This window comes from Pristis pectinata, chromosome 2, assembly GCF_009764475.1.
Source record: "Pristis pectinata isolate sPriPec2 chromosome 2, sPriPec2.1.pri, whole genome shotgun sequence".
Lineage (NCBI taxonomy): Eukaryota > Metazoa > Chordata > Chondrichthyes > Rhinopristiformes > Pristidae > Pristis > Pristis pectinata.
In genome coordinates this window covers 26,218,992-26,242,782 of record NC_067406.1, presented here as the reverse complement: position 1 = coordinate 26,242,782, position 23,791 = coordinate 26,218,992, and the positions used below count along the sequence as shown (strand labels likewise).

At 39.2% G+C, this 23,791-nt stretch overlaps 1 protein-coding gene across 1 annotated transcript in view; it reads left to right on the top strand.

The window, feature by feature from the left end:
* Positions 1-23,538, top strand: part of acaa2 (acetyl-CoA acyltransferase 2) — a 31,385-nt gene extending 7,847 nt beyond the window's left edge. The window contains exons 3-10 of the mRNA XM_052045048.1: positions 3,885-4,013; positions 6,008-6,124; positions 7,846-7,993; positions 9,555-9,730; positions 12,053-12,182; positions 14,765-14,835; positions 15,310-15,464; positions 20,856-23,538. Of these exons, the coding sequence (XP_051901008.1) occupies positions 3,885-4,013; positions 6,008-6,124; positions 7,846-7,993; positions 9,555-9,730; positions 12,053-12,182; positions 14,765-14,835; positions 15,310-15,464; positions 20,856-20,940 (1,011 nt within the window). The 3' untranslated portion in view covers positions 20,941-23,538. The remainder of the gene's footprint in view (positions 1-3,884; positions 4,014-6,007; positions 6,125-7,845; positions 7,994-9,554; positions 9,731-12,052; positions 12,183-14,764; positions 14,836-15,309; positions 15,465-20,855) is intronic.
* Positions 23,539-23,791: the final 253 nt, after the last annotated feature.

The window sequence follows — 23,791 nt, the reverse complement described above, 5'->3', positions numbered from 1 at the left end:
TTGCATCACCATGGATGTTCAATCGTTTTACACCTCCACTGCACAATAGAAAAGTCTAAGGGCCCTCCGTTCCTCCTTCGAATGGAGCACTCAACTGTATTTCCTCTATTTCCTGTACATCTGATTCTATCTGCTCTCTCCCTGGGACAGAAGAAAGAGAGTTCATAGAATCATTGAAAGGTACAGCAAAGGAACAGGCCCTTCGGGCCCACCTTGTCCATGCTGACTGTGATGCCTATCTCTGCTGATCCCATTTGCCTGCATTTGGCCTGTATCCCTCTACCCCTTTCCTATCCAAGTACCTGTCCAAATATTCACCACCATCTGTGTGGAAAAACTTACTGCTCAGATCTCTTTTAAATTTCTCCCCTCTCTTCTTAGACCTGTCGCTTCTAGTTCTAGATTCTCCTGCCCTGGGGTAAAGCAGAGAGAAAAAAAGCTACTTTAGCTAATCTCTCCTTAATTAAGATATCTTTATTAGTCACATGTACATTGAAACACACAGTGAAATGCATCTTTTGCGTAGAGTGTTCTGGGGGCAGCCTGCAAGTGTCACCACGCTTCCGGCACCAACGCAGCATGCCCACAAGTTCCTAACCTGTACGTCTTTGGAATGTGGAAGGAAACCGGAGCACCCGGAGGAAACCCATGCAGACACACAGGGAGAACATACAAACTCCTTACAGACAGCAGCAAGGATTGAACATGGGTTGCTGGCATTGTAATAGTGTTACGCTAACCTACTTCACTACCACGCCTGCCCTAAAATTTCCTGTCACCAGCGTGGAGATGCCGGGGATTGAACCTGGTACCTCATACAAGTAAAGCCTGCACTCTCCCACTGAGCTACATCCCCGATTAGAGGCCTCCGTTCCAGGCAACATCCTGGTAAATCTCTTCTCCATTCTCTTGATTGCTACTATATATTTCCCGTAGTGTGGTGACCAGACCTGTACATAAATACAGTCAAACCAATATTTTGTACAACTGCAACATGATTCCCAACTTTTATACTCAATGACTCAGCCTATGAAGGCAAGCATACCAAATTAAAATCCCCTACTGCTACAACCCTATTGCTTTCACACCCTTCTACAATCTGCCTACATATCTGTTCTAATTCCCGCTGTCTATTGGAGGCCTATAGTATAATCCCATCAAAGTGATTGGTGCTTTCTTATTCCTAAATTCCCCTGGTACTCGCCTTTCACCTGAACAGCCTTCGCATTCTGCTAGCTCCAACGTGATCCCACCTCCATTCACACTTACCCTCTCCTCCCCTTTCTACATTTCACAGGGACCACTCGCTTCATGATTCCCTGTCCACTCTTTCATCCCAACCCACCATTTCCATGCAAGCGTCCATTCACGTCTCCCTTCCCACTATCCAGGGACCCAAACAATCATATCAGGTGAAGCAGCTATTCACTTGTACTTCCAATCTACTAAATTGCATTCTGTGTTAACAATGTGTCCTCCTCTCTATTGGAGAAACCAAATGCAAATTGGGTGATTGCTTTGCTGATCACTCTGCAGGATTGATCCTGACCTTCCTGTTGCATGCCACTTTAATTCTCAATCCCAATTTGTCTGTCTATGGCAACAAACAATCAACTAGAAGAACTCAGCAGGTCAAGAGCATCTGTGGGAGGAAAGGAATTGTCCCACAGGTGCTGCTTGACCTGCTGAGTTCTTCCAGCAGATTGTTGCTCCAGATTCCAGAATCTGCAGTCTGTTGTGTGTCTCTCTGTCTGTGGCTTCCTCCACTGCCATAGCAAGGCCCAGCGTAAACTAGAAGAACAACATTTTATCTTCTGTCTAGGCACTATGCAACCTTCTGGGATGAACAGTGAATTTTCCAACTTCAGGTAAACTACTCTCTTGTCACTTCCCATTATTATGTTCATTTCTCACCCCATTTCTTCTAATGCCTTTCTAATGGTAAATACTCATACTCCTTATTACCTGATCTGTCTAAACCAATCTCCATATAATATTTTGTTTTACTCCTACTCCTCTTCCCAGCTCTATTTTTAAAACTGTAAATCCTCTACTCTTCAACCAGTTCTGAGGAAGGATCGTTGAGCCAAAATATTGAAAGGTTTCTCTTTCCAGAGTCGCTGCTTTGACTGGCTGAGTTCTGTTTTTCCTACATTTCTATTTCTGTATAAAGTAAGTTTGAAAGTGTAAATTCAATTCATGGGTCCCCATGCAAAACTGTCCCAATTGGTAATCTCACTAAAGAGGCTATAGGACAGTTGGTATAAGAAGGGGAAAATTATCACATTTATACAGAAGGTGGTGCTCTTCTGAGATGGATACAAAGCAAGTTACTCTGTAGTTGTCTTCTACAAATTCAGATCTACATTGGCAAACTGATGGATTAGCAAGCTTTTCACCTTCCACCGTCTTTCATCATGCTACACCAAAACCAACACAAAGGTGCAAAAATTCTATCTCATGACTTCATTTAGTTAATTATGTCTTTTGCATGTGTACCTTTTTTATATGTGACTGTTTAACAAGTTAAGATAAGGTTAGTGTGAATTATTAAGTTGATTTATCTCACAGTTATGAGCAGATTTAGCTGATTCAGTTGGTACTTATTTTAATGTAACAACATCAAACCGAAGAAATTTATGCGTTTACCTTTTACCTATCAGTAAATTGTCTTTCTCATTTTGGGCAAGAATCAAGCTATATTATGTACTCAAGTCTCTAGAATGGGGTATGGACCCAGACTCTTCTGACTTGGATGAGAGGGGCATCTGTAAGCCAAAGCTGACATCAGGTCAACAAAGCAGATGATGAGAAAGTTAATTCTAAATGTGGAACAGAATTTCCAGAAGCATGAATAAATTGGAATTTATGGAAAGTAAAGAGGAATATTGGAACATATGAGTTGAAAGTGACAAAGGGGATAAATATTTCATTAACAAGAAGGCAGAAGGTGTCAAATGTAAAGATTTGTTTAGCAACAAACAAACTGCTGGAGAGACTCAGCGGGTCGAGCATCACCTGTATGAGGAAAGAAATTGCCGACTTGAGTCTTGATGTAGGGTTTTGTCCCAAAATGTCGACAGTTCCTTTCCTCCCACAGATTCTGCTCAAACTGCTGAGTTCCTCCAGCAGAATGTTTGTCACTCCAGATTCCAGCATCGCAGTCTCTGATATAGGTTTGTTTATCTTGATTGTGTGACTGAACAAGAATAGAGCCAGCAAAGAGATATCATGGGGTCAAGAGCTGGGTAGTAGAAGAGGCCTGAGAATAGCTGCTTGGAGAATCTTGAAGCTGATGCTTTGTTTCATTTTGCTCCTCTGATTATTCTTCTTCAGACTGACTTTTCATTAACAGTCAAGCATACAACTGGCTCTGCCAGACTCTCAATGTGACAAGAGAAAAAATACAGTGGTCAGTCTAAAGTGCACTTTTAAAAAAAATCATATTGATTTAAAAATAGCTTTTGCATTCCTGATACTTTTACCAAAATTTTGATTGGCAGACTGTTAGGAAGTCCTATTCCTGAGTGGTTCAAAACTCATTCAAAGTCAAGGTAGAAAACTGAGACACTGGCATCAAAAAAGCAAAAAAGGTTTTTCTTATAGCTACCGACATTTATAGATTTTCCTCTTCTATTTATAAAAAAGATGTATTAGTTATTTTATTGACTACTTTCTACTGTTGTTTTAAAGGATGATTTTCAGGCTGGTTGGAGGGGTTAAACATGGTAGTGGATGGGAATTATCTTTTTTCCAATCAGGCAACTTGTTTCCCTGGACAAAGTATAGTCTTCTCCATCAGAGAGTCTGCTTGTCGTTTGGTTAGATAAAATTAGTGGGATTCAATCCTGAGTAAAATTAATATCTTCCTTTATTTTTGAAAGAGTTCTCCAGATGCTGTTTACATTGCGAGACATGTTGGACTACAAGTTGGAATTCCAATGTCAGTGCCGGCCTTAACTGTAAACAGACTTTGTGGATCTGGCTTCCAGTCAATTATAACTGGAGCACAGGTACTGAAAAGTTGTACTGTACACTGCATTAGTGAATTTGATCGTGGCATTTTACACAACTAATATTACTGAATCTGCATTTTCATTGATGAGAGTCTTTGTAAGGCTATAGACAATCTTAGAGTGTGTGTGGGAAGTAGTTTATTTTGGCCATTCCTTGCTCCCTTTGTGATTTTAACCAGTGAAGGTAAGATGTTGAACTGGGACCAGTATTGCTCAAACTTGGTAGGAAAGCTGGAGTGTTACTTTTCTGATTTTTCTTTCTCTCTTGCATTGCCACTGCTGAAGAACCTTGTTTCTGATTACTGTCTTATTTGCACTTCTGTTGACTAGGAACTGAATGAATGGTGGGAAATAGATCTTTTATTAGACAATAAGAGACTAACACTGTACCTGGGATAAGAGACTGCAAAATGGTTTTGTGACACAGAATCGGTGAAAATGAGAACAATTTCTCACAAGATTGCAAAATCTCTTTTTGAACTTGCAGTTATGGAGCATACAGCACAGAAACAAGCCCTTCAGCCCACCAAGTCTGTGCTGGCCATCAAGTACCCAATTATATTAATTCTACACTAACCTCATTTTAATCTCCCCACATTCCAAACAACATTCCCCAGATTCTACCACACAGCTACTTTCTAGAAGCAATTTACAGTGGTCAGTTAGCCTACCAATCCGCACACCATTGGCACATGGGAGGAAACCAGAATGCCTAGGGGATCCACATGGTCACAGGAAGAACGTGCAGATTCCCCTGGAGCTGTAAGGCAGCAGCTCTTTCAGTCTCCATTTCGAAACAAGATAATCAATCTGGAATCGAGATCTGAAGATAATTGAGCCAAGTGTGATTGGTTAGTGGTCAAATGTATATGCTCAGGATCTGTTTGATCTAAAGACTGCTTCTTTTACATCAGCAAATTCCCCTGGTAATAGATATAAGACATTTCCACTTATTGCAAACCAGTTAAATAGGGTCACAAGTTGCTGGATTGAAAAAATACTCAAGTATGCAAACAAATAGCAGGAAGACTGACGTTACATTAAATAGATTAGTAAATTGTCATGTACACCAGGTGCAATGAAATTCCTTGTTCACATGAAGCTCACAGGGTAAACAGTATACATTGTATTTATTATTACTATGACAAGCCACAAAACAGCAGAATGGTGCAAAGATTGTAGTGCAATCTGAAGCAGTGCAAAAAGAGATGCTGAAGTGACAATAATGGAATAGAAACAATCCTCTCAGCCCAGCAAGTTTTTGCTGGTGTTTGTTTCAACATGTGTCTCTAAGCCCAACACCATTTCCATTTCATGTTCCTTCATCAGATTATCTAGCTTTCTCTCAAATACATCATGCTATTCACCTTAATAACTTATTGTTATGACCTTAAAATTCTGCACAACTAAACTTCCAATTTTATTTATTAATGTTTGTTTTATGTCTACAACCCTGGATCCAGTCTTGCCCACAGGGGAAATATCTCCTCATCTGACCCACTAAACGCTTGCATAATTCTAAAGTACAGATGAACAGGAGATTATTGTTTTCGTAGAATCAGATCACTCAAGTGGTGGGTTGATGTTGTGATTAGAAGTTTTGTTTTGTGATTGCACATTTCTGGTTACATTAGCATTCTTGTATGTCAAAGGTTTTTTAAGCAGTTATTTTAAAATTGCATTTTGAAGCACTGCTGCCTTGGTTTACAGAAGATCTTTGTCATTTTTCTACATGCAAATAAGTTTGAACAGAGATTCTCTGGGATCAAGAAGGTGGAGGCTGGAAAACCTCGAAACACTTGTGCCCCAAGTGGAGGCTTTATCTCTCTGTAGTTTTCCCTGCGTAGTGCTGTGGATAGCTTAACTGGAATAAAATACAATGGAATTGTTAACATATTCACATCTTTTATTTTGATGCTATGTCAATCCATTTTGGATAAATTAATTCAAATTCTGAATGGTATATGTTAACATAAAGCATCTTGCTGCAGGAAATTTGCCTCCGAGAAGCTGAGATTGTACTTTGCGGTGGATCAGAAAATATGAGTCAAGCTCCTTACGCTGTTCGAAATATCCGATTTGGCATAAAGTTCGGAATTGATGTCAAGGTAAAATGCACTTCAAATGTTGTTAATGGTGGTTGGACTAACCAGTAACTATTCTTCATCTGCCTGGGTAAAAATATTGTTCTATAATTATAAGTAATTAAATTTTCTAACCTAATGTAGTAGGTTCCAGTGCAATTTTATGAAGTAAGATGGATTGCTTAAATGAGGATTCAGAATTGGCTTGCCTGTAGAAAGCAGAGGGTTGTGGTGGAGGGAGTACATTCAGATTGGAGGGCTGTGACTAGTGGTGTCCCACAAGGATCGGTTCTGGGACCTCTACTTTTCGTGATATTTATTAATGACTTGGATGAGGGGGTGGAAGGGTGGGTTAGCAAGTTTGCAGATGACACAAAGATTGGTGGTGTTGTGGATAGTGTGGAGGGCTGTCGAAGCTTGCAGAGGGATATTGATAGGATGCAGAGCTGAGCTGACAAGTGGCAGATGGAGTTCAACCCAGAGAAGTGTGAGGTGGTACACTTTGGAAGGACAAACTCCAAGGCGGAGTACAAGGTAAATGGCAGGATTCTGGGCAGTGTAGAGGAGCAGAGGGATCTGGGGGTTCATGTCCGCAGATCACTGAAAGTTGCCACACCGGTGGATAGGGTAGTTAAGAAAGCTTATGGGATGTTAGCTTTCATAAGTCGTGGGATCGAGTTAAGAGCTGCGAAGTAATGATGCAGCTTTATAAAACTCTGGTTAGACCACACTTGGAGTAATGTGTCCCGTTCTGGTCGCCTCATTATAGCAAGGATGTGGAGGCATTGGAAAGGGTGCAGAGGAGATGTACCAGGATACTGCCTGGATTAGAGAGTATGGATTATGAGGAGAGACTAAAGGAGCTAGGGCTTTACTCATTGGAGAGGAGGAGCATGAGGAGAGACATGATAGAGGTATACAAAATATTAAGAGGAATAGATGGAGTGGACAGCCAGCGCCTCTTTCCCAGGGCACCAATGCTCAATACAAGAGGGCATGGCTTTAAGGTAATGGGGGGGGGGGGGGGGGGGGAGTTCAAGGGAGACGTCAGAGGGAGGTTTTTCACCCAGAGAGTGGTTGGTGCATGGAATACGCTGCCTGGGGTGGTAGTGGAGGCTGATATGTCGGTCAAGTTCAAAAAATTGTTAGATAAGCATATGGAGGAATTTAAGATAGAGGGATATGTGGGAGGAAGGGGTTAGATAGTCTTAGGATCTTGATCTTGTTGCTCTTATCTTTGATGGTTGAGGTTCTGGATGGAACCACTGTCAAAGTAAACTGAGTTGCTGCGGTGCATTCTGTATACTGCACGTAGAGGAGAAAATGAATAACTGGGCTTTGTGGTCAGAGTTTTATATCAAATGGAATGTTCTATTCCAGTAAATCTCAAGCTGAACCAGTGATGAGTGGAAAATATTTAATCATATCTTGGCTTGGGCCTTGTACAAGGTGGAAAATGAAGTACTGCCATTAAATTGGAAACAATTCATCTAAGGTGGCTCAACTAGAGACACTGCAAAGCTAATAAATGTTTTGACTGAAAATGACAAAGCAGTACACTAAGGTCTAAAGCACTGAAGTAGATGTGCATTGTTTCAGCCTACAACCAACTTTCTGGTGACTGACTGTAGCTTCCATTTACTTTGGGACAGGAAATTGGGCTTACCTTATTCACCTCCAGTGGCGTTCAGAAAACTTTGAATCAAACTATTTCATGAAATAGATTTAAACCAATTTCATTACAGATGGAGGACACTTTATGGGTAGGACTGACTGACCTCCACATTAAAAGTCCCATGGGTCTCACAGCTGAAAATCTTGCCGATCAGTATGAAATAAGCAGGGATGAATGCGATACATATGCATTGAAGTCACAGCAGAGGTGGCAAGCTGGTAAGCATTTAGCATACAGAATATATATTTTGAAACATACTTTGGAGAGTATGGAGTATGGAAGAGTGTTAGATTATGTGGAGATTTTATTATAAATGACGGAAACTAAATATTTGAAACTAAAATAAATTCACTGCAAATACCATTAAGTGTTAAGTAAATTGAGACCATATTAAACACATCTTTCTGCAGGTTTTGTAATAGGAATCTAGTGAGTAGAATCTAAATAAAATACTTAAACATTAGACCCTTGAGTGCATCAGTTATAAGTATAGCTCTAAAGGCAACTGAAGGTCACGAGACTGTTAAACCAGTCCTTGGTACATCTTTGTATTTTTCTTTTAATAATTCAAGAGGCAGTACACTCTTAAGGGCAAGACCCTTAACAATATTGAAGAGCAGAGAGACATTGGGGTGCAAGTCCATGGCTCATTGAAAGTGGCTACACAGGTAGATAGGGTGGTTAAGAAGGCTTATGGAATGCTTGCTTTCATTAATCGAGGTATTGAGTATAGGAGTCAAGAAGTTATGATGCATCTCTATAGAACTCTGGTTAGGCTGCATTTAGAGTATTGCGTGCAATTTTGGTCACCTCACTATAGGAAGAATGTCAAGGCTTTAGAGAGGGTGCAGAGGAGGTATACTAGGATGCTGCCTGGATTAGAGGGCATGTGCTATCAGGAGAGGCTGAATAAACTTGGGCTCTTTTCTCTGGAGCGGCGGAGGCTGAGGGGTCATCTGTTGGAAGTGTATAAAATTATGAGGGGCATAGACAGGGTGGACAAGCAATATCTTTTTCCCATTATTGAGCAATCCAATACCAGAGGGCATGCGTTTAGGCTGAGGGGGGTAAGTTTTTTACTCGAGTGTTGGATGCCTGGAATGCATTGCCTGATAGGGTGGTGGAGGCAAATTCATTGGGGGCTTTTAACAGGAGCTTGGATGGGCACATGAATGAGAGGAAAATGAAGGGATATGGGCATCCTGTAGATAGGAGAGAATAGCCACGTCGGCACAACATTGTGGGCCAAAGGGCCTGTTCTGTGCTGTACTGTTCTGTGTTCTAATTAAGCATGTTAATTGTAAGTAAAGTTTAAAATGGGGTTTTAAAAAATTAAAAGCCTGAATGAGAAATCAATTTTAACAATGAGTACTATGGTTTTCATGTGGTACTTTAGAATTTGTGAAAAGGTCCAATTATGAACCTATCTTTGTATGAATTATTGAAAATGTATAATTTATTTGGGGAGTCTTTAACAATTTGCTTTTTCAGGAGACAGTAACAAACTCTGATTTCACACTTTAAAAAAAAATTGATGAATGTCTCTCATTTCAATGCAAAGATCTCAATAAGCATCTGAAACCCTAATTCCAATGATTTAATGCCCAATATATTTTTGGTAGTATTTAAGTCTGCTTTTGAAAATGTTTTGTAATCCATTCTTGCTTGTTAGTAAGGAGGTTTAGAAAAAAACTGCAATACCAAAAGTCAAGAAATAAGTAGGAGAGTGCATTTACTGTGATAAAATATACATAATGTGTTGCTGTTGATGCAATCCAGCTCATGATGCCGGTTACTTCAATGAAGAGATGGCTCCCATTGAAGTGAAAACCAGGAAAGGAAAGGAATCTTTAGCACAGGATGAGCACCCTAGACCACAGACCACTGCAGAACAGATGGCCAAGCTACCAACTGTGTTCAAGGAAAATGGCACCATCACAGCAGCAAATGCTTCGGTATGTTCCAAACCGCTTTCCTCATGAAATAAGTTTGTGTATTGACACAGTTTGCTATCAAATAGTTTTCTTTCTCCAGTTTAAATTAGGTTTCTCCATCCTAGAAGCACAAATATATATGCTCATTATGATTCATTGCACTTGTTAACCTCCATTCCCTTGTCAAGTAACTCCACCTGTCACCCTGGCCACTTGCCAAGGGTAACCCAAACTGTTCCCAATCTTGGTGTATGAGAAGAGTTCCTTTCCACACATTTAGCCTTTACCAAAATCATCCACTTTCATCTGTTACATTCCTTTCTCTAGCTCTATTCCACTCATGCTGCTGAAACCCTAATCCTTTACCTTTTGTTGATTACTGGCTTAACTATTTCAGTGCTTTAACCATAGAACCATACAGCACAAAACAGGCCCTTTGGCCCACCATGTTGTGCTGTCCATCAAACCACCCTCACACTATCTAACCCTTTCCTCCCGCATATCCCTCTATCTCACATTCCTCCATATGCCTATCCAACAAACTCTTGAACCTGTCCAATGTATCTGCCTCCACTACCACCCCAGGCAGTGCATTCCATGCACCAACCACTCTCTGGGTGAAAAACCTCACCCTGACAACTCCCCTGAACCTCCCACCCATAACCTTAAAGCCATGCCCTCTTGTACAGCCCTCCTGGCTGTTTTCCCTTTTCTCACACTCCTTAAATTAGATCGTGTCTAAAACTCCACAGGCCACATTATATTTTGTCCCATCTCTCTTACTAGTCATATAGAGGCTTGCTAACGTCTGTTGGCTCCTTGTATGGCAATACCTCAGTTATAAAGTTCTCCCCATTACTTTGAAATCCCACTAAGGCTTGCTGCTTCATAACCATGTAACCTTCTCTAGTCATCTGTGATCCCCTAATTGTGCTCTCTTATGGTTTGCCATTTTTAATTGCTCTAGGCTGTGCCTTCAACTGCCAGGGCCCACAGTTCTGAAATTACCCTCTGTTTCTGCCTTCTTTTTTTAAGAACTCGGGCGGCAGTTCCTTCAGCTATCTCAGAGCTCCAGTGACCTATGTTTGATTCTGATCTCGGGTGCTATCTGTGTGGAGCTTGCACATTCTCCTTGTGACTGCAAGAGTTTCTTTCTGATGCTCCAGTTTCCCTCCATATCCCAAAGACATTAATTGGCTATTGTAAATTCCCCCTAATATAGGTGGATGATAAAAGGAACAGTAGGGTGTTAATGGGTAGCATGAGAATTGGTTACAAGGAAACAAATGGAGGATGGTTTTGCTCTGCAAACTGGTATAGACTAGATGGGCTGAATGGCTTCCTGTGGCATGAGGAAATGTGAGCTTCTAAATCCTTCCCAAAATCTATCTCTTTGACCAAGGTTTCATCTAGCTGTCAAAAAAAGAACTTGCATGGTTATCAGATGTTGTCGTTGTCATTGTCATGTGTTGCCCTTTGGGATTGGCAGGCATGGTAGTGTAGTGGTTAGCGTAACGCTACTGCAGTGCCAGCGACCCAGGTTCAATTCCAGCCACTGTCTGCAAGGAGTTTGTACGTTCTCCCCGTGTCTGCGTGGGTTTCCTCTGGGTGCTCCGGTTTCCTCCCACATTCCAAAGACGTACGGGTTAGGAAGTTGTGGGCATGCTATGTTGGCGCCGGAAGCATGGCGACACTTGTGGGCTGCCCCCAGAACATTCTATGCAAAGACACATTTCACTGTATGTTTCGATGTACATGTGACTAATAAAGATATCGTATCGTTTTTGCTACATCAAAAGAACCAAGTGATGCACTTATCATAAATTGGTGAATTGTCTTTATGTGTGTGCAATCTAAATATTCTATTTGATCCTGAGGTGAGCTTCTTCCCGTACATCCACTTTAATCTGTTACATTCCTATCTCTGGTTCTGTCTCAGCTTACCTGCTGCTTATCCTTATTATAAAATTCACAAGCTTTTCAATCTCTCAGCCATTGTAATGAACTTGAGAATGTATTTTACTCATACCCACATGTTTTCCCTATCCTTCCCTGAATCAGGGATGCTGAAGCTGGTTGGAGTGCCCAAATGCTATTATAGTAGGCATATCAGGGATCAAAATAGGATCTTTCTAGTCTAAATGGCAACTTCTTTATTATGAGGCATTTATTAAGTCATTGGTATCGCTTATGTATTTTATTTGGATTCACGAGTCAAGTAACGCAGTGAAAGCATAGAGGTGTAAGCAGACTAAGAGTAGTTACCCAGAAAAATTGAGTAGATGTAATAAGGTTTGACCAAAATCTGCTATTTCTGATGTGTTTTTGATGTATTTTCATTAGGGAGTGTGTGATGGAGCTGCTGCAGTGATATTAGCCAGTGAAGAGGCAATTCAAAAACATAAGTTGGTGCCATTGGCCAGAATAGTGGCTCACCATGTATGTGGATGTGACCCAAGCATTATGGGAATCGGTGAGTCCTGTTGCATTGTAGCCATGGTAACTAGTTTTGAAAAAGTGTATGCCATGCTGGTAAGTGGATCAGTGCACAATTCGTGATGGAATATTACACAGGTAATTAAATATTAAGTTTAAAAACTGAATACCAGCATTATTTGCTTTACTCATTTAGGAGTGCATGCTATCCTAATAGCTTATATATTATAATAGGATCACGGATTTATTTATTTAGGTGAATTTAAATTCCCCATTTGCAATGGTGGGATTTGAACTCATATCACTGGATCATTAATTAAACAAGTCTGCTATAAAGTGATGCCTCAGTAATCATGCCCAGGAAACTACTGTGATGGCATATATTCACTAATATCCTAAGGTTGTTCTTACCCTTTCTGGCCTATCTGCAATTCCAGACCCTCAGAAATGTAGTTGATTTTTAACTGCTGTCTGAAAAGCCCAGCAGTAAAAGCTGATCTTGTCAGTTGTTGATGAGTGGACAAATGTGAATGGATTCTGAGAATGATTGATTGAATTGTCATTTCATGTACAACTCAATAGTCCACCAAGATTAACTACCTAGGCAGTATAGTGCACCAACAATTTTCATTCCTTATGTTTGTCAATAATAAGCATTTACGCAGATCAGTGCTTTGATGTCAGAAAATACTGTGGGAGGAAATAACACAAAACTTTCCTGTGTTACGGACTCAGTGAAAGTCCCTTTAAGATAGAGAGTGTGTGTGTATGTGTGTGTGGGGCGTGCTTACGTCAATAGAAGATAAAGGACGTAATGACGTTGTTGAAGAAGTAAGAAGAAGAAGAAGGAGAGAGAGAGAGAAGGGAGAGAGACACCAGCCTGCTTGTTTTCTCTATCGTTGGATGAGAAACAATAACTGTGTTTGCCACTGAAATCCATGTATGGAAGTTGGAAGTAATCCGGTGGAGTTCACTTTGTTGCTGACCTGCAGAAGGAAACAGGTATTTGTGTGTGGACGACCACGGTTCGGATGCTTTTCGGGGTGAGGAAGTCACTACCGAGTAAACGCTGGAGTGTCGTTTGGGTTCCATCGTGGAACATTTGGATTTCGTATGTACTCTCTCTGTTTTTCTACATCTACATCTTATCTTCAGACAACGGTGGTTGTTGAAGAAGCCCTTGCTCATGTTTCACCTTATGGCTTGCGGAACTGAACTTTAAGAACCATTCCGGAACTGGGAGTTTTGGACTTTGTCACACACACACACGACGAGTTTAGTTTTGGGGTTAACGTTTGAGGTTTAACATTTTTGAATTCTAACATACTAACATTTTTACTTTTATTTTACGTATTATCATAAGTAGTGATTAATAAAATAGTTTTTAACACTAAATCATGCTCAGTGTGTTTCTTTTGTTGCTGGTTCGTGACACCTGGAACTGACCCCGCCTATAAATTTTATTTCAAATTGAGGAAACAACAAATACTACGAAGCCTACAATTGGGCTGTATGCCTTTGCTTAAATCATCTTTTGTTATTTTGTATCTAAGTTTCCTGGGTCTTTCATTTGTAGTGAAGATGCATAATTCTACCTAACAGCACTGAGTGAGTATCTTCACCAGAAGGACTTCAGTGTTTCAGGAAGGACAATTAGGGAGGGGCAATAAGCGCTGGTCTTGCCAGTGACTTTCAGATCCTGAAAATTAATAAGATTTATTTCAGTTGGAATGATGCCGTATAAATAGTGTGGCGTACTAATTAAAGGGAAAAAGCCCCTTGAGTTTGTATTCCACACTAGATTCAAAACAGGCCAAGAACTAAGTACAGCCAGTCTTCACTTTTGTGACCTCCTTTCATCTATGGTGAGATGTAGACAAGGGATTGCCCTCTCATCAAACCTGGGGCAGTAAATATAACAACACTGAACTTGTTGAAGAAGGAGGCTGCGGCTTCGTTCTACAAGTAAACGTTGCCAAGTAAATACAGTTAATATAAAGTGATGCAAATTTCAGATTTAATTTATTAAATTGGATTATAACAATGTAATTTCATTGTTGTAATATCTTTGCTTCATTCCCGTTTATAAAATGTCTATGTTTGTTGTGTGAACATAAGTTGGAAGTGAGATCCAGGTTTTCTGTGTGCCATGCTACAGAATGTTCAGATGCAGATTTGTTACTGATTCATGCCAAGTTACAGTTATGTTCACTACAGAAACTCTCAAATTTACACTTAAGCTTTAGAGAATCAGCTACTCTCCAGTGAAATCACAAGTTTTATCCTACCCTAACTGTCATCATGTATAATCTGGCATTTGTTGAACCAGTCGCTGGACAAGCAAAAGCTACGAACTGAATGCCTTTGCCTTTTCCTCTACCCTTTACCACAGAGATTATCCAATTTCTGACCATGTCTTTCTGTGAGCTGAATGACTAAAATTGAGAATTCAGTGGGTATGAAATTTCATCCCAGCCTGTGGCAGGACAGGTTGCCAGTCCTGTATTTTATCCTGTGGTGTTGCATTTTTCATCAAAAAAATAATAGACAATTTAGTGGCAAAGTGTAAGAACTTGAAAATTACTTCCTTATTAATTAGATCTTTTATCTGTCTGATAGGCCCTGTACCAGCAATCAATGGGGTCCTGAAGAAAGCAGGATTATCCTTGCAAGACATGGATCTAGTAGAGGTCTGTAAAAAGTTTGTGCCCTGTTGAGATCAGTGACAAACTAATTGAATGTTGGAGTGTGTTCAAGAGGCTAAATGACCTAGTAGTTTCACTGGTTGTTTTTTTTTCTGATCCTTATTCCTGATACCTTGCTGTCCTGTTTTCTTTCTGCCTTTGCTATTCTCTACTTAAGTCAGAATAGCAAGTTTTAGCAGAGTGTTCAATAACGGGGTCTGCAGCATTCACAAGGACTACTTTTCAAGTGAAGTGACACACACGCAGAATGCTGAAGGAACTCAGCAGGTCAGGCAGCATCTATGGAGGGAAATGAACAGTCGACGTTTCAGGCTGAGACCCTTCATCAAGTCCTGATGAAGGGTCTCGGCCCAAAGCGCGATTGAACACCTGGGGTGAACGTTTTACTTTTTTCAAAGCCTTTTATTTCAAAATAAAGTTTATGCTGTGACTGATTATGGTGTATCTTTTCTCAAAAAGGTAAATGAAGCATTTGCTCCTCAGTACTTGTCTGTGCAGAAGGCTCTAAAATTGGATCCTGAAAATACCAACGTAAATGGAGGTGCTATAGCATTAGGACACCCACTAGGGGCATCAGGAACCAGGATAACAGCACATCTCGTTCATGAGCTCAGGTATGATAAACACACTTGTGTGTCTGCATGTCTGTCTCCCAGCGAAATCAACTGAAGGTGTGGTTTGTATGTCCATATTCAAAAATCTGCTTGCAAAATAGTGATTGCAATTTTGGGATTCCTCTACACACATAGTTTAACGCAGAGCTCCCAAGATACCAACAAACCTCATCTGACTCAGACCTCCTCCACTGGCTATGCAATTTGCAGCCATTCTTAATGGAATCTAGGAAGATGAGATCAACTGATAAGAACACAAAAGATAGATACAAGCTAGTCTAGTAGTGAAGTATTATGAAAATATATTTTGTTGCACTTGCAAGTTTTTAATGGTGTTCTCAGTTATAATTACTGCTAGGCAAGCACTCTGACCTTGAAAAGAAATTGACTTTAGTTTGTCATAATTTCATTTAAATATTTCAAAATATAGTAGCCTAGAAATTCTGTGCAAAACTGTGTTCATGAAAACACCTCACAATACAGGAGATTAACACGCATTCCATAAAGAACCTTTGTGTGTGTTTGGAGTTACATAAATTGAGTTTTTTCATTTATTGTTTAGGCCAACATTTATTGTCCATCCATAACTGACCTTGACGAGATAATGGTGAGCTCCTGCCTTTAACCACTGTAGTTCTTTTGATGCAGGGACATCCAATGAGCTGTTTGCAGGGAGTTACACAATATAGACCCAACGTTGAGGAAAGAATGGCAGCATATTTTCAAGTTGAAATCGTGTCTGGTTTGCAAGTGGTGGTGGTCCAGTGTTCCTGCTCCCCTTATCTTCTTTGATGGTAGAAGTTGAAATTTTACAAAGTATTGTCAGTCTGGCTTTGGCCAATCACCATAGTGTATTTTTATAAACCATACACATTGCAATCCAATTGATAGAGAGGGTGAATATTTCAGGTGATATTTCTGTTTCATCCTGGATCATGTGAGACTTAAGTGCTATTGGAAATGTACTTATTGAGGCAAGTGGAGAGTAAGCCATCATATTCCTGAGTTTAGGATGGCGGGAAAAATGTTGGGAATTAATCACTTGCCCCAGAAAACCCAGCTTTTTATTATTCTTAACACATTATTTCCATAGTTGGTCCAGTTAATTTTCTGGTGAATGGTATCCCAAGCATGTTGACCGGATGGGAGCTTGGTAATAGTATTGCCACTGAATGTCAAATGTTCATCTCTCTTGCATCATTATTTGTTATTACAGCTCCTCAGAAGATACAAGAGAAAAAACAATAATTGTAAAACAGCAAATTTTACAAACATTTTCCATAGTGTAGAATATTATAGCTGAGCCCTTTCTTGTCCTGACACAATGCTCATCCACACAAATGCTCTTCAGCAGATTCATCAAAAATATAAGCAGATGTTAGAGCTATGGTTTACACTTACGGTTATAGTCTTTTTATTAGAACCATAAAATTTACCAATACATTAAGCTTCTTGGTCTGTGTAAAAGGTTGTTCATGAAATTTCATTTATAACATTTGTATCTAGTGGGGTACCATCATTGACTATGGGTTACAAAGTCATAAAGGGACCAATGAATATTAGCTTTAAAATGCATATATTACTCACTTATGGTTTGAGGAGTCACTGCTCATCCCTTGTATTTGTTTCTCTTGGATACTGATGGGTACAAATCGCAGGAGGGCAGAAAGAAGAGTGAGAGAACAATGTATGGAAGATTCAACATTTGGAAAGATAGACTGGCATTTCTATGGCTGTGGGCATGACTCCATGATAGAATATTGGCTCCCTGGTGCTGGGGTCAAAGATGTCACTGATCATCTGCAGAAGATCCTGAAAGGGATGGGTGAGCAAGCAGAAATTGTGGTCCATATTGGCACCAATGATATAGGTAGAAAAAGGGAAGGAGGTCTGTGAGCAGTTTTAGAGATCTAGGAAAGAGATTAAAAAGCAGACCTCAAAGGTAGTAATCTCAGGTTTACTCCCAGTGCTAACAAGAATAGAAATAGAAATAAGATAATAGAGCAAATGATTGTGTGGCTGGAAAGGGGGAAGGCTTATGATTTCTGAGGAATTGGGACCATTTTTGGGACTGATTGGACTTGATCAAATCAAATAAGTTACACTTAGGCAGGACCAGGACCAATATCCTTGCAGGGTCTAGTTGGTGAGTGAGTGATGGGATTTCAGGAAGGAAACGTAGAACATTACAGTACAATACAGGCCTTTCGGCCCAAGAAACAAACCAAGAAGTGGAAGTTAGAAAAGCAGTAATCAAAATGAATAGAGGAAACAAAGGCAAGCAATGGATGAGGTCAAAATCGAGAAAATATTAAAATGGCTAAATTATAGCTACTGTGCCTATATCTGTTTTTATTATCATGTTGGCACAATTTTCATTACCCTACTCGTATAAGTCTGGCCTGCTGGGCAGGCCCTATGAACAACACTTTACACAGACCAAGAAGCTTAATGTACTGGTAAAAGGCCATTAAGCCTTTTTGACTCATCCTATCATAGACATTACCTTTGTTCTAGACATCGCTCTCCCGTTGACTCTCCTACGGAAAACATATGTGTGTGTGTGTGTGTCTAATATATATATAATGTTATTTCCACAGATGCTATCTGACCTGAGTTTGTCCAGCATTTTCTAATTTAATTTCAGATTTCCAGCATCTGTGTTTTGCTTTGATTCTCACAATATCTAACCGTATGTAGCATTTGCAACAAGGAACATAACTTAATGACACTACTAGATGTAAATGGATCAGATCTAACTGGCTTTATGGAAATGTGAAAGAGTGACAAGTTAGCAGCTGAATGTTCAAGAATATTTGACATCAAGGAAGGGCAGACAAAGAAGAAATGGAGATGGACTTGTGCTATTATGAAGGAATGAGATCAGTACAGTTGTGAGAAGTGCTCTTGACTCACAGGATCATGATGTGAAATTAGTAACAGTTGGGATGGAGCTAAGATGCAACGACAGAAAACATTGACAGTTATTTATGGACTACCCAATAGTAATTTTAATATTGGTCATGGCATAAAAATGGAAATTGACATGCATGTAGCAAGAATAATAAGGTGGGATATTAATTTACATATAGACTGGACATGTCAAATTTGTAATAATAACATGGAGAATGAAATCATGAAAGATAGACAAGATAAAGATGTTAGGAACCCACTAGGTAATAGGCTATTTTGGATCTAGTATTGTGCAGTAACAACAGTTAATTAACAATCTTGTTGTAAAAGGACCTGTAAAAGAATTTGTCAGAAAATTATGCATAAAATGACTGTAAGAGCTTTTGTTGGTAAGTATAAAGGAATAGTTAGTGGGTTCTTTAGAGACAAGAGGCATGGGAATTTACAGTGGGGAGTAATGAAACAGCAGAGAAATTACACAAAACTTTGTATCTGTGTTCACAGAAGAAACCACAAAATAACTGCCAGAAATATGAGACAACTAAGAGCCTATTGAGAAAGAGGAACTGAAGGAAGTTAGTTTCATTTTTAAAAAAATGCTGGTGAGATCAACAGCTGATAAATCCCAAGGACACAATGCTTCACATCCCACAGATTTGAAGGAGGTGGCTAGAGCTGGTGGGTGTATGTGTTACCATCTTTCAGTATTCTACAGATTCTGGGATGGTTCATGAAGATTGAAGATTAGCAAATAAGGCCTACTATTTAAGAAAGAAGGAAGAGAGAAATCATAGAACTACCCATATACTAGCTTAAGGATATTACTGAAATCTTTAATGAATAATGTAGTATTAGAGCACCTAAAAAAAAGTATAATAGGATTGAGCAGAATCAGCATGGATTTATAAAAAAGGAAATCATTTTTGACTAATTATTGGAGTTCTTTGAGGATGGAACTAGTAGAATAGGTGGGGGAATTATGGATGTGGTGTATTTAGATTTTCAGAAGTTTCCCACATAGGAGATTGGTCAACAAGGTTAGAGCACAGGGAATTGGGGATAATGTACTGGCATGGATTGAGAATTAGTTAACAGAAGGCAAAGGGCAGGAATAAATGGATCTCCTTCAACTTGGCCAGGCTGTGACTGCAGGAATTGTTACTTGAGTCCCAGGTATTCGCAATTATTTTCAATGATTTGTTTGAGGGGCCCAACTGGTATTTTTCCAAATTCTGAGACAGGGTTTTGACCTGAAATGTCAACAATTCCTTTCTCACAGATGCTGCTTGACCCACTGAATTCCTCTAGTGGGTTGTTTATTGCTCGTGTTTCTAAACTTGCTGACATAAAACCAGGTGGTGCTTTGAGTACTGAGGAGGACGTAAAGAGGCTTTAGGAGTTTATAGACAATGGGTGACAACGTAGAATAAAATATTGGAAAAAAACATGATCTTCCACTTTGGTGCACAAAGCAGAAGAGCCAAAGTATTTTTTAAATGTTAACATATTGAGAAATATTGAGTTTCAAAGAGTCCTAGACGGCCTTTTACATAGGTCACTGAATGCTGACATGCCTGAGGAAGCAAGCAATTAGGAAAGCAAATAGTAATATGCCTTTATTATGAGTTTAGTATTAAGATGTTGTACTGCAGTTATCTAGGACCTTGATATGACCTAGATTATTATGTTCAGTTTTGGTCTCCTTACCTAAAAATGATACACTTGCTATAGAGGGAGTGCAAGAAAATTCACTAGACTAGTTCATGGGGTTTGCCCTACAAAGAGATTGAGAAGATTAGGTCTGTATTCTTCAGAATTTAGAAGAGTGAGAAGAAATTGTACTGAAACTAATAAAATTCTTACAGGGGTCGATAGATGGTGGGAAGATGCTTCCCCTGGCTGAGGTATTCAGAATTGGGATTACAGTTTATGAATAAAGGATGGGTCTTTTAGGACTACAATGAAGAGAAGCTTCTTCTCTTAGAGGGTGAAAAAACTTTGAAATTCATTACTACGGAAGATATTCAATTTGAGTTCTTCAGAACAGAGGTCAAATTTCTGGATATTAGGGAAATTGTGGGATATTGGTACAGTGCAAGAAAACAGAGCTCAAGTGAAAAATCAGCCATGATTTTAATAAATGTTGGAGCAGGTGTGAGGGGCGAAAATGGCCTTGTCCTCCTAATTCTTATATTATGTTCCTCCTTTTTATTTTGCCAGGAAGCATTTCTTTACATGAATGGTAGTGAAGGTGTTGAGAATGTCAATTGATAACTTCCATACTAAGGATGGTAAGAATTTTGTTACGAAAGGCCTTCAAGACCAAATTTGGTAAATAGAGAGTAATAGTGAGCTATAAGTAAGCCATGATCTAACTGGATGACTGAGGGGGCAAAAATGGCCTAATCAGCCCCAATGTCAAAAAATTGTTGATGAAAATTCATTTTTAATGTGTCCATTCCATTTTTGTTCTTTCAGACGCCGGGGAGGTAAATATGCAGTGGGTTCAGCTTGCATTGGAGGTGGCCAAGGGATCGCCCTCCTGATTGAAAATGTGAAGTAAAACGACACAAAGAATGTTCAGCTACAGGATCAAAGCCTTTGTTTTGGAGCAGCTGCTCCTCCTTCAGTCCCTACTCTGTCTCCTTTCAAAAAAAAGTTACCCAGCCAAATTATTTGGCATTCCTTTCTTGGGAAAAGATTGGTATCTTCTACTTGTAGTTATTGCCAATGCTGGGGATATAAACTGACATTTTACCTACAGATATGCAAAATAAGTACAAATTTTGCGAAAAATATATCATTATTTCAAATATGCCAAATAACTGCTAATCTTGCTTATTATTTTGGCTAAATATATTTTCTTTTGTTTCTAAATTACTAAGAACATTTCCTTGCTCCTTTGGTCTTGGAAAGTATATCTTCTCCAGCTGTTGTGTATGGGATTCCAAACCACAGAATGTTGGACAACAGAAGTCAAAGTTTAAGATGATTGATAGAAATTCTTAACTTTGTCCAAGTATTCAAATAACTAGGGCTCAAACTTAAAAATGAGGGAGAATTCAGGGCTTTTTTTGGCTAAAACCCTTGAAACACAGGTTACCAGGAAATCTTAAATCCATTACAGATTTTACATTAAGAAATAAATATGAATTTATGTTTGGAGAAAGGAAAGATTGAGAAATATACTTGAGGTTAACTGCGGTTGAAATAAAGAAACAGCAGATACTTTAGACATGATGTTCTTTTCCTAATTTTAAAAATGATTATGTTTGTGTGTTCAGTGCTTCCATTTCCTGTTCCTCTCTGGTAACTAGGCGCTGCCTCAGTCAGCATTTCTGTCAGGAATTGGTTGAATTAATTGCAACATGGTTGACAGTACTGAAACTCAAATGCGTGATCACCTACTTAGGGATGGCAACACTGTGATAACTTAAACCTCCAGGGTTTTCTTTCAAACCACAGTAAATTTGTGAAAGCTGCTTATAGGGAACTGGATTCTTTTAGTGTTGCAAATATTTTTGTAAAGGGGTTTAATAAAATGGTTTCTTTAAAATCTGTCAAATCCTGGAGTAAATTTTGTCCAGAAGTAAATGTCAGCAAATGATAAGCAAACTTAGGAACCCTTTTGGAGTCTTTCTTCTATTCATGATTTATTTCTTCAAGAAGCTACCTTCACACAAACCAGGGATGGAGCCTTGGAACTGATCCTCATCACCCATCCTTGTGCCAAGCATTACATTTAATCAATAAACAAAAAGAAGAGCCCCATATCTTTGTAATAGGCACCCTAAATTTCTATTGGCTTCAGTTCAGCTGGCATATGCAGCTGAGTGGAATAAAACCTCACTCTCCCTTTGCGTTCCAAATCCTGGAGCATTGGTCATTAGCATAGTCAAAACAGACATAGCATGTGAACCCACCAAGAATTTGCTTCTGGAAGGAAGGTGCCCAAGCAAGACCATAAAATCTGATACCTTAACTGTTTTGATACCAGTGAAACCAGCAGATCTCTTTGGTTTGGGGCACATTTGTCAGCATCAGCTTGACATGAGAATATAAAGGGTGGAATTCCTGGGAACATTCACTTAATGGAGGAGGAATGGTAGTTTATGGAATTTGTTTGCTCCCCAAATTGCTAGAAACTCTTTAATGAAAATTAATTTTGGGAATATCATGCATAACTATTTTTTAAAACATTGATTTTGAGGGTGAAATTTCCTCTTGGGATGCCCAGAATTTTTCTTTAACAGCTCTGATTCTTTATTGAAGAGAAGACTTTTTGAAAGCACACTTTTCAGATGAGAATTATAAACCTAGATTATGGCAAATTGGTCATGGAAATCTTCATTAATTAAGCACAAAAAGATTTAAAAAGCTTGTATCTCATTTTTGTTTATGTTGTCATTATAGCAGTTTCCTAGAAAGCAGTTGCTCATGATACTGCATAGTGTCTGAATCCCAGTCAATGGAGATGCATGTGCTAGCAAGAAATACCATTTTGCACCTATTGATTCCTTCGGCCATTTGCAGAGAGTCAGATGGACTTATATATAGGATGGAATCTTAAATGTTTAATGCAATAAAGGGGCACTTTCATGATGCAGCACTAGCAGCTTTGAAATACCAAAGACATGAACAAGGAGGAGCATCTGTGTTCTCAATGGGTCCCACATTTTTTTAATAAGCCATAATTGGTTGCTAATTGTAATATAACAATTAATAGTGTTGCATCTTCTGTATATCTCCGATAAACAAACTTTGCCACACCTCTTCTGAATTAGACCATTTGCATCTTTCTGAAATCTGGTATAACTGCTGAAGTTTGTTTCTAAAGATATTTCAGCTGGACTCTGTATTAACATTCATTGGAGGAATGCAGTTGTTATGGTCTGATCACAGAATAAGGGTGGGCACTTGAAAGTAACATTTAACCAATGTATAATTGAAAAATTCTATCATTTCCCTTTTTCTTGTCAAAAATTGTGCGTCAGAGAATATTGCTTGTATCTGAGATTTTTTGACATAATTACAGGAGATCTATACTTCAATTAGAATTTATCAGTATAACTTTTATTTCAGAAGCAAAAATGAACCATGCCTTATGTAAATTGATCTGTTCATGAAGCAGAAATAAAATAAATTACTAATGATTTTGTTATATTTGTGCCTTGTGATTCTGCATATTATAACCTAAGACTGTTACGGACTCAGTGAAAGTCCCTTTAAGATAGAGAGTGTGTGTGTATGTGTGTGTGGGGCATGCTTACGTCAATAGAAGATAAAGGACGTAATGACGTTGTTGAAGAAGTAAGAAGAAGAAGAAGGAGAGAGAGAGAGAAGGGAGAGAGACACCAGCCTGCTTGTTTTCTCTATCGATGGATGAGAAACAATAACTGTGTTTGCCACTGAAA